General features: G+C 39.6%; 1 protein-coding gene across 1 annotated transcript in view; it reads right to left on the bottom strand.

Moving 5' to 3' along the window:
• Positions 1-2,440: 2,440 nt before the first annotated feature.
• Positions 2,441-11,874, bottom strand: part of PIBF1 (progesterone immunomodulatory binding factor 1) — a 320,308-nt gene continuing 310,874 nt past the window's right edge. The window contains exon 18 of the mRNA XM_036756551.1: positions 2,441-2,657. Coding sequence (XP_036612446.1) covers positions 2,604-2,657 — 54 coding nt within the window. The 3' untranslated portion in view covers positions 2,441-2,603. The remainder of the gene's footprint in view (positions 2,658-11,874) is intronic.

Here is an 11,874-nt window from a genome sequence, read left to right as displayed (position 1 = left end):
GTAGCTGAGACAAGGTTTCATCTCTGCCAGCATGAAACATTTTGACCATAAGATCAAGGTAATATAGATACTGCGCAAAGCATTTCTCAGAGACTGAGTTGGTATAATAGAGGAGAGTGTGCTTCTAAGATGGTGGTAGGAAATTGTGCCTTTTGTATGTTTTTGAAATAATTATCCCTTTGTGGAAAAAAAAAGTGAATGGTCTTAGTTTTAGGTGATAACCCACTACTGTTAAAAAAGTGGCTGGATCAGGATAGATGGAGGTGAGATAGCAATTCCATATAGAGAGGAGCAATGAAAAGGGCAAAGAAGGAAAGCCTGATGAACTAGAAAATAACGGTAGGCAGTGGTGTTGTTGGGTGATAAGGTAGAATGGATTCCGAGCCCCTAAATAGCCTTAAAAACTTTGATAAACTTTTAATACAGCAATGTGCCTCTCAGAAAGTGAGTAAACTCTTTGAATCTTGAATAATTGCAAAGATTTGTAAGTGCTCATGACAACATCTTGTAGATTCAAACCAATGATAAGATGGAATTTTAAAAGTACCCGGTATTGATGGGTCTTTCCCCCACTTTAAGTGGAATTATCAGTTTATATCTATTAATTTAGTTTTAATGAATTATAAGACAATACTGGGATAAAGATGAATCTCAGAGGAAAAAACTACTTTTATGTGACTTTGCTACAGACTTATTTATGGAATACCCAATTTAAATGAAAGAATAAGACTTAAAGCCTCTCAATCCATAGTAGCAAAACTATCCCTAAGAAGGGCTTTTTTTGACCTTTTTGGCCTCTCCCTGCACCCAACCCTGGAGTGCTGTTGACTTTCGAGGTAAAAAGCAAATATTCTTAAAAAAACTCAGCAGAGAGAAACGTTGTACAAAACATAAAAATCAGAGACCGTGGTATTCAATCCAAGAGGCAGCCCTGGAATAGTGGATGGAAAATGGGCCTGGGAGTTTGAGTCCTGATCCGCTGTGTGACCCTGCTTAGAGAGGGTGCCGGTGAGCACTTGCTGGGCTTCTTTGCCAGATGGCTGGTGGAGAGAGGACGGACAGAGGCATCGGACAACAGCGCAGTGACTCTGGCCAAGTCAGTTAACTGCTCACGACCTCACTTTCCTCAGGTGTAAAATGGGAATAGTAAAAGCATCGGGGCAGCTAGGTGGCGCAGTGAGTAGAGTACTGGCCCTGGAGTCAGGAGGACCTCCTCAGGCACTCGACACATGTGCTAGCTGTGTGACCTTGGGCAAGTCACTTAACCCCAATTGCCCTGCCCCCCCCCCTCCAAAAAAGCAAACAGACAATAATAGCCGCAGCCACGCAGGGTTATTTTGGAAATCGAATGATATAATAATATATGTAAAGTGCTTCACAAATTTTAGGGACTAATATTTAATGCTAACTATATTATTCCCTACATGGATGAAAACAGTCCAAAAATGTATGTTGTTGTTCTGTCATTCCAGGTGTGTCCAACTCTTGGTGACTTCATTTGGGGTTTTCTTGGCATAGATGCTGGAGTGGTTTGCGATTTCCTTCTCCAGTGCATTTTACAGATAATGAAACTGAGGCAAACGGGGTTAAGTGACTTGTCCAGGGTCATACAGCGTCTGAAGCCAGATTTGAACCCAGGCAGATGAGTCTTCTTGACTCCGGACCCAGCATGCTATCCCCAAAATGTTTAATCTGGTATAATTTAAGACAAAAAAAGTGTGAAATAAACAAAATCCTACTGGTTTTATATTGGCATGAAATTTAGGTTATATTACACTTGGCTACTTGTTGATTCACGGACTTATTTAACTATTTCTATTAGTTTACTGATTATCTGAAATATATCTAATATATAATTAAATGGTAGCTGACCCCCAATTACTTCTTGAAGCCTTCCATGAAGCTACATTTGTTAGTGCCCTCTCTCTCTTGCCTCAATTTTCCATTACACACACACACACACACACACACACACACACACATACACACAGTATACACTCACACACACTTCGCATATATATGTATACGAATGTGTGTGTGCCTCCTGTCCTTTCCACCTGCCTCCCCCAAAAGAGAGTTCCTTGAGGTCAAGGACTGTTTTGTATTTGAATCTCCAGCTTATAGCACAGTGCTTGGTATATGGTAAGTATTTAATAAGTGTTCAGTTAAAATGAATTGCTTACTAGGATGATTCACACAATGGCCTTGTAATAATCTAAGAATATGTTAAATTGTAAATTTACAGGGCCTGGACATTTTTTGAAAAAATTGATGAATAGAAACACAAATATTTATAAGACATATACTTTAATGTAAATTAAACAAACGTAAAAAACTTCCTTTTTAGCCTAGATCATAAATAATTCACTAAAAATTATTATTCTGTATTAAAATAGATAAAAATAAGTATGAAATACTTTTTTACTCTATGTGGCTTAACAATTATAGTGAAATCAGCTAGCACAATTCAACTTTAAAAATATGACTAAAATAAATCTCAAAACAATCATTCCAAAGGTACAAAGAACATGATTAGGGTTAAAATGTTTCTCCAGAATAAGTCCTTTCAAAGTGATTGTCAATATTTGAAGTTCTTCCAAAAATTATGTCCTTTTTGTCTTCTGTGTCTTAAGCCCCTCAGATGGTCCTTTTTTGGTCTGTAAAGTGAAAGAATATGAAAAGTGTGGTCAGCTGGATCAGCTAAGAGTTTATAAATAGCTCATATACAGCTAGGTTTTTCATGAAATTGTCAAGTTGTGACAGAGTTGTAATTATTTGCTTTTCTTAACTTAGAAGTACTGACAATTTAATGGCAAAGAGTCATGATTACATAAACTAATATCAACATTTAACAGTGAGCTAACTGTAACTTATTCTGCAGAGGTCTGTGTTTTCTGGATCTATTTACATCTCACTGAGAATTATATGTAAGGATAAAAGTTACATCTGGAGGTGATATTCCTAAAGCATCTTGTCAATCCCCTGCTCATCAAACTCAGCAGCTCCCTCTTAACTCTGGGATCAAATCCAGACTGCCTTACTGGATATTTACCATCCAACACAAACTGACTCCAAGCAGCTAGGTGAGGTAGCGAACAGTGTTGGACTTGGGAGTCAGGAAGACCCAAGTGCAAATCCTGCCTCACATACTTATTAGCTGTGACCCTGGAGAAGTAAGCTAACTTCTTTAGGCTGTAATTCCCTCCTGAGGTGGTTGGCCTTGGGGATCTCCATAGTCCCAGCTCTAAATTTATGGCCTTATGATACCTTTCCATAGTTATTATATAATCCTCCCCTCCATGAACACTAAAGGCTGCCAAATTGGTCACTGACTTCCTGTTCTTCACACATAACGTCTCACCTCTTATCTCTGTGCCTGTACCTGTACAACGTTACTCCTTCTCATGTTCTCTATACTCCAATTAAACTGGTTTGGGGCATACGACATCCCATCTGTGTCTTTTCACAGGTTTTATTTTCTATGCCTTTAATATACTTCTTTCTCCTTATCTACATCTTTCAGATCCTTAAGACTCATTTTCAGGGTCAGCTCAAGTGGTACCTCCTCTGGAGGTCTTATATAACTTTCCCAATTGTCAACAGCTCTCCCCAATTCACTGTATGCTTATTTTGTACATAGTCTATACTTACTGATCTGTGAACATGTCTTTCACTTTAAGCTCCTGGAGGGCAAGGACTGTCACACTTTTGTACTTGTCTTCTCAGCTCCTAGCACAGGGGTTGGCACATAGTAGGCCCAAAATAAATACTAGACTGATTGACAGATATCAGTCCTTTCATTTTTCAATAACTCATTCTGTATTACACTCTCTGAATCAGCTGTAGTAAACTTCCCTTTCTTTAAGTCCTCAGCTATCCACTGCCCCCCACACAGCCCCAAACTTTAGCAGACAACTTAACCAATTAGTACGTCTGTGATGAGCTTCCTCGTTTTCCCTAATCCGTACCACAAAGCCTCCATGTGTTCATTCAGCTTTTCCTCCCTTGTTTCAGTCTCTGAGGAAGACCTTCTCCTTGCCAAGAAAGGCCTTTTCCTTGTCACCCTTTGATTTGATACTTTAATTCTGTGTGTGTGTGTGTGTGTGTGTGTGTGTGTGTGTGTGTGTCTCTCTCTTAAGGATAACATATCTGGAAGTGATATTCCCAAAGCCCCTCATCAGTCCTCTGCTCATTACACTCAGCAGCTCTCCATTAACACTGGGATCAAATACAAGCTGCTCTATTGGAGATTGAAACAAAGCTGCCCTGAGGTAGCCGGTGGCACAGTGGAGAGAGTGAGGGCTCTGCCTATTTAGTTGCTTTGTGCCTGGTCAGGGGCTAGTCTCTGTAAACTTCTGCAGGGAACATCTTGAGCTGGTACTGCCGCTACCTTCTTGGACTACTACGTGTTATATTATTCCAGGACCTCAATAGCTTCTCAGGCTGGAGACCTGCAAGCTTTCAGTGTTCCCAAATTGATCTGATCTGGGGCAAAGCCTAATTGCTACTTTCCCCTTCCTCCTTCCTCTGCCCTGTTCCCTCTCCTCCCTCAAGTTCAGCTCTGCAAATTCTGGTTTGAGGCTGAACAATATACCTGTGGGCTTGCTCTAGTTGGAGTTCCAGGAGATTGTGGCTGAATCTGACAGAAAGGAAAGTTTGCCTTTCATCTGGGATTCCTGCCCTGGTTATTACTTGGCAGGCTTCAGAATGGGCTGGAGCTGAGACCCTACTCTGCTCCTGGGGTCTGAGCCACATAGGTGGTGCTTGCTTCTGAACTTGCTCTTTGCTTGGTACACAGGACTTAGGGTCTGTGACCGCTGCTTACCCTGGAATGCTACCCCTAAGCACAGATTTCCTCCTCTCTTCCCCCAGATCTGTGACCTGAAGCTGGGTAGTGACAGAACTGCTAGTTGTTAACTATTCCTGAAACTCGCACAAGTTTTGGCCCTTCTTTGCTGGCTTTGGGACCTCTTCTTGTCCTAGTATACAGCCTCTCCTTATACTGGAATGTTTCAGGGGGGTGCTACTGGAATGCTCCACGGGGGTTCTCTTAGCTAGAGCTTGTTGCCCAGTATTCACATATCTCTTTTTCCCAGTGCCAACCTGCGCTGGAAAAATGACTCACGGTGATTTTTTCCCTTGGGTTTCCAAATCATGAAATCCAAGTCTGGTGTGTTTTCTAGATCTATGTAGACTATTAGATTGGGTGGGGGAAATGCTGAGGGGAGACTCACTATAATTCTTCCTGCTACTATGCCATGTTGGCTCTGCCTCCCACAAATATTTATTTTCTCTCTCTCCCACCCACCCCATTATTGAAAAAAAAGGAAAAAAACCCCTTTATTACAAGTATTTATAGTCAAACAAAATGTTGACTGAATCCAACTCCACTGGGGGTGGAGGGAGGAGCTATGCAGCATTAGTTAACAGTACCTCTTTCTAACAAAAAACTGAATGGCAAATCTTGTTATTTGTAGGTGCTTTGATCACTATGTTGCCAACTTGCCTCGGCGTGATCCTTTAACAACAATAAGGCAGCCCCTTTTGTCTAGCTTTTGGACAGTAGAAGGATATAAGTCTTAATTATGCCTTCACTGGTGCAGAATGTAACGCCAGTACTTCTTAAAAATGACCTCCTCTGCCCCCTGGAAACAGGCACAGAGGATGAAAAGCATAATGAAACAAATCAAATATACTAACAGATGACTTTTATCTTATAACTCTTTGGGTTATTTGAACACTAGTGTGTCTTCTTCAGATTACATTATTTAACCTGTACACCCAATGAGGTGGTGACTTATATAATCTTTCTTTGATATGTCTATCCATGAAACATTTTTACCTTTTAACTGGGGAAGGTGCACTTTTTGAACATGGTTTTACCTCTTCCCTCCACCCCAGTACATTGCTTCTGATTATTTAAATATCATAAAATCCAATATATGGAGCTTTTTTCCTTAAACATAACACCTCCCAATTAGACTACTATCAACAGAAAGTACCAATTTCTGTTGGGTGAAATGGCAAAGGGTGGTAATTTAATTTTAATATCTCTGTGTGATTATTATCATAAATCCATAAAGTTTACAGGTAGTCAGTATATTTAGACCACATGGATCTAGAGCTGGAAAGAATCTGGTTGTTGCTCAGTCATTTCATTTGTGTCTGATTCTTCATGATCCCATTCCGGTTTTCCTGGCAAAGATACTGGAATGGTTTGCAATTTCCTTTTCCCCCTCATTTTACAGACAAGAAAAAGAGGCAAACAGGGTAAAGTGACTTGCCCAGGGTCACACAGGTAATAAGTGTTGTAGGCCAGATTTGAACTCAGGAAGAGGAGTCTTCTTGATTCCTGGCCCAGTGCTCCATCTACTATGCCACCTTTCTGCTACACCACCATCACCACCACCACATTCAGATCATAGAGCTCTAGAACTAGAAGGAACTTTACAGGCTCTTTAGTCCAAACCTTTTATTTTAAAGATGAAGAAACTAAGGCATACATAGAGAGGCAAAATGACACAAGTAGAGTCCCGGAGATAAGATCTGAACCCAGGTCCTTTAACTCCAAATCCAGCACTTTACACTTCACTTTGCTGTTACTCCAAGCACAGAAGTAAAGTGTTCAAAGACAAGAGAAGCTATTATTCAGCGGTAAGAAGCATGCTAGTAACTAGGAAAGCCCATTCATTTTGTTTTTAATATTTTATAGACACCTTATCACAGTCATTTCCTTCAATACTCCCTTCCCAATAACAATGAATTCTCTTTTGTAAAAAAGAAAAACAGTTTAGCAAACTGACGGAACAAAGATGGCTGTGTCAGACAGTGCGCCTAACCATTTATTCCTGTAGCATCCTGCCTCTTCAGAGAAGTGGGTTTCATTATTTCTTCTCTGGGACCAAGACTGATCACTATAGTTAATCTGAATCTGGCTCCCTGTGAGCATAATCTTCCCATATTTTCCTGAATTCTTCATATTTGCCATTTTTCATGGCACATGTCATTGTTCAGCCATTCCCCAATCAGTGGGCACTCCCCACATCTTCTATACTTTTTTCTTGCCACAAAAAAATACTACTAGAATAAATCGAGCAGGACTAATCTTCTTAAGGGCAGAGACATTTCTTTTTTGTTTTCTAATGCCTCCCACTTAAGATAATGTTTTGCACATAGTAGGTTCTTTTTTGCAGGGGGGGGAGGGAAGGCAGGGCAATTGGGGTTAAGTGACTTGCCCAAGGTCACACAGCTAGTAAATGTGTCAAGTGTCTGAGGCCACATTTGAACTCAGGTCCTCCTGACTCCAAGGCCATCCTGACATTGCACCACCTGGCTACCCCCCACTTAGTAGATTCTTAAAGAATGTTTATTGAACTTAATTTAAATGAATAAAATAAAATGATTAACATCTCCTATGTGCAAGATACCATGCTTTACTGGAAGAGGACAATTCAGCAATCTCTACAAGAGTTGGATGAAACATCCACCTATAAGACCATGAAACTCTTTTGCTCTGACTACATGCCCATTCAGCAATCTTCTGGTGACTAATTTGTTTTTTTTTTCAAGTACTTTGTTCATTAGCCCTACATTTCAATATTTTACAAAATAAAACACAGGTGCTTTTGTGAATGCAAATAATTAACCTGCAAGCATAAAATGAAAAAAATATCTTTCACATATCTTGATATTAGGGCATAGGTCCTACATAAGGGTACCATGAATATTTCTGTCACTGGAAATTATAAATTAATTTTCTGGTACAAATGAAATGTATATTAATTTCAATAATGTGAGATAAGTATCTCAAACCTGGGTCACCCATGAGTAAGTTGAATATTGAAGTTCTAGAGCTGATAGGCCAGACCCTAGAACCTTGGTAACCCCACCAAGGTAAAATCCTTTTTAAGGCTTGGCTTGAAACCAAATGCCAGCCTTACCCATTATATTAGTATACCAAAGACAGTCTCAGAGTTCAATTCTGCCCAATAATTGAAAGCATTTCTCAATCAAATTTTTATAATAATAAGTGAAATTTTTTTTTTATAAAAATAAGAAGCCAAAAAAAAAAAACGTCTCTTGTTGTATCGGCAAATGTTAACGAGTGGCAAAGTGGTTAAAGGTCAGGTAGAAAGGAAAAAGAGAAGATAAAAGAATGCAAACCCCATACTAGATAGTACGTTCTTATCAACAGAATCCCACGAGGGAGAGAGGCAGACTAGAAAACATTTTACTATATTAATACATTTCTATTTAATTTTAAAGTTAACCTATATAGCTTTGTCTCTCCTCCTAGATAATCTTCTAAATTATTTTGGAAAATGATTAGTATATTCCATTAAATTTAAATGATTTAAAAAATATAATTTGCATAGATTCTATTCAACTTGGTTCTCCACTCCTACCCTTAACACAAAAGTACACAATACTAGAGACAAACATTTAGATACTCTATGTGTGGACTGGAGACAGAATATACCCATTTTATGCACATATCCTAGTACATATCCCACATAAGAAAATTCTAGATGACACTGCCCTAACCTCTTTTATCTTGAAACAATGTTAATAAGATATCCAAACCCTACCATAACCCTTATTAAATCCCACTGTAACCTTCTTCCAGATGGTTTCTGTTTTTCCTCTCATCCTCATTGTCTTTCCCCTTACCAACATTGTTCTAAAGGAACCTGTCATTCCTCTCTGATGTTGTTTCACTTAACATGTTCTAAGCGGAACCAATGAAAGAAATCATGTTTGTATAGACACAGACATCGTGGAGTTATTGTTTCCTATATCCTCACTAGACTCTAGGGCTATTTTTTATTCTGCTGCCCATACTCCACTTTGAGCACAGAGCTGCCAGTAAGTATATATTTAGGAGAGAAGTGGGAGGGCAGAGGCAATACTATGAGCCAAGGCACTGCATACCATTTTGGAATGGGGTAAGGTAGCAGAAGCAGTGCTAAAGACAGACACTGCTCTAAGAAGGTAAAAAGTAAGGGTCCACAAAGATGATCAAGTTGTTCCAGGTTATAGGAGGGAGTGAAGGAGGGCCTGAAGTAAAGGGCCGGCACAGCTTGGAGTCACTGTAGGATGCAAAGTGGATAGACTGGACGGAAAGGTAAATGTGGCTCAGGGAAAAAGACTGAGGCAGAACTGCAGTAGAAGGAGCAATAGCTGCAATCTGCTTCTTCACAAACTATAGCATTTCTTCCAGTGGGCTATTTTAATTTTGCTGTCTGTATAATTATAAGACTCTTAACAGCTAAGAACACAGTTAAACTGGAGCAGAAAAAAATTGAATTTCTGTGGCTCATATGGCTATGTTGGCTACATGAATGATCTAAGAAATAAGTTATTAGTTTATTTCACTGAGAATTTGTGATTGCATTTATTATAGCTTTTCCATAATGTTTTGTATTTTAGTTTTCGGTAAAGCATATAACTGGCAAATCATTTCAGTCAAAGGACCTAGAAATGAATTGCAAATGTCACCAGGCCATAACTTAGAAAACTATTATGGGATGGGGCGGAGCCAAGATGGCTGAGGAAAGATAGGGACTTGCCTGAGCTCTCCTCAAAACTCCTCTGAACACCTTTAAACAATGCCCTAAAACAAATTCTGGAGCAGCAGAACCCACAAAAATATGGGGTAAAATAATTTTACAGCCCGAGACAACTTAGAAGGTCACCAAGAAATGTCTGTTGCACCAGAGTAAGAGTACAGCACAGTAAAGGGCAGGCTGCACCAGCACAGACTGGACGCCAGAAAACCAGGAGCAGGCCTTGGGAACCCCTGAATGTGCAGCAGCTGCCACTATTTTCAGAGCTCTTAGTCCACAGACAGTAAGGGGGAGTCCAGCAATTGGTCAGAGGAAGATTACGGGGGTCTCTTTGCTAGCACTGAGGCAAGATTATGTTGCTTTGCCCATTCTTAGATCTGGGTCACAGTGCTTGGTGGCAGTCTCAGGGTGAGGAGGAGCATGAGCATGCCAGAGCTTGTGGCAGCAGTGGAGTGGGGACCCTCTCACAGTTCCAGGGCAGAAAAGAGTAGTCATTCACAGATTAGAACACAGGCCAGGAGAGAAGTAAACACCTCTCCTTAGATCATACCACTTGGAAGAAGTGAAAACTTGCAGGTCTCTATAAGTATCTCTCAAAACAGCTGCCCAAAACCCCTGAAGCCTGGGACAGTGCTTGCTCCACCCTGGAAGCAGAGCTGCACTTTAGCAAACAGTTAAAAATCAAGAAATAGGCTGGAAAAATGAGCAAACAATAGAAAAAATTCTCACTATAGAAAGTTACTATCGTGATAAGGAAGATCAAAACATATCTCTAGAGGAAGACAACAAAGTCAAAACTCCTACATCCAAAGCCCCCCCTCCCCCCCAAATGAATTGGTGTCAGGCCATTGAAGGGCTCAAAAAGGATTTTCTTTTTGTAAAAGCTAGAGATTTACTGTTATTTTGTGATTAATAAATTGTCAGATTGGCTATGATACTCTCCCACAACTAAATACCACCATTCACCAGTATAGAAGTTGGTACTTAACCTGATTAAGGAACAAGGCAGAAAGAGCAGACATGTGAATATAACTAGTAACTCAATTTATATTCTTTGTGCCTGTGTACTGCACATTATTCTTGCCAAAGAAGAGTGTCCAAATAGATTAGTGGGTCAATATGGCCTCCACAACCTTCAAAAAGGATTTTAAAAATCAAGAGAGGTAAAGAGAAAATTGGAGAAAGAAATGAGGGTGATACAAGAAAATCATGAAAAAAGAGTCAACACCTGGTAAAAAGGAGGCGCAAAAAACCTGAAGAAAATAACATCTTAAAATAGGCCAAATAGTAAAAGAAGGTACAAAAGCTCACTGAAGAAAACAATTCCTTAAAAATTACAACTGAGCAAGTGGAAGTTAATGTCTCTATAAGATAACAAGAAAGAACAGCACAAAACCAAAAGATAGAAGACAATGTGAAATATCTCACTGGAAAAACAACTGACCTTTAAAAATAAATCCAGGAGAGACAATTTATAATTGAAAGCCATGTTCAAAAAAAGAGCCTAGACATCATTTTTCAAGAAATTATCAAGGAAAACTGCCCTGATATTCTAGAACCAGAGGGTAAAATAGAAATTAAAAGAATCTACCTCTTGAAAAAGATCCCCAAAAGAAAACTCCTAGGAATATTGTTGCCAAATTCCAGAGTTTCCAGGTCAAGGAGAAAATAATGCAAGCAGAAAGAAAGAAACAATTTGAGTATTGTGGAAACACAATCAGGATAACACAAGATCTAGCAGCTTCTACATTAAAGGATCAAAGGGCTTGGAATATGATATTCTGGAGGTCAATGGAGCTAGGATTAAAACCAAGAATCACCTACCCAGCAAGACTGAGGGGACAGGGTGAGTTGAATATGAAGGGATGATATCTAAAACAATAAAATCAAATTAAGGGATGAGAGAGGAATATATTGAGAGAGGGAGAAAGGGAGAGATAGAATGGGGCAAATTATCTCACATAAAAGTGGCAAGAAAAAATAGTTCATTGGAAGGAAAGAGGGGGCAGGTGAGGGGGAATGAGTGAATCTTCCTCCCATCGTATTTGACTTGAGGAGGGAATAACATACACACTCAACTGAGTATCTTACCCCACATGAAAGTAGGGGGAAGGGGATAAACAAGGGGGGATGATAGAAGGGAGGGCAGATAGGGGGAAGAAGTAATCAAAAGCAAACACTTTTGAAAAGGGACAGGGTCAAGGGAGAAAACTGAATAAAGGGGGACAGGATACAATGGAGGGAAATATAGATAGTCTTTCACAACATGACTATTTGTGGGAGTGTTTTGCATAATGAAAAATGTGTG

Source organism: Trichosurus vulpecula, chromosome 4 (genome assembly GCF_011100635.1).
Source record: "Trichosurus vulpecula isolate mTriVul1 chromosome 4, mTriVul1.pri, whole genome shotgun sequence".
NCBI lineage: Eukaryota > Metazoa > Chordata > Mammalia > Diprotodontia > Phalangeridae > Trichosurus > Trichosurus vulpecula.
The sequence above is the reverse complement of the archived record's forward strand: the minus strand, read 5'-3'. Positions and strand labels throughout refer to the sequence as shown.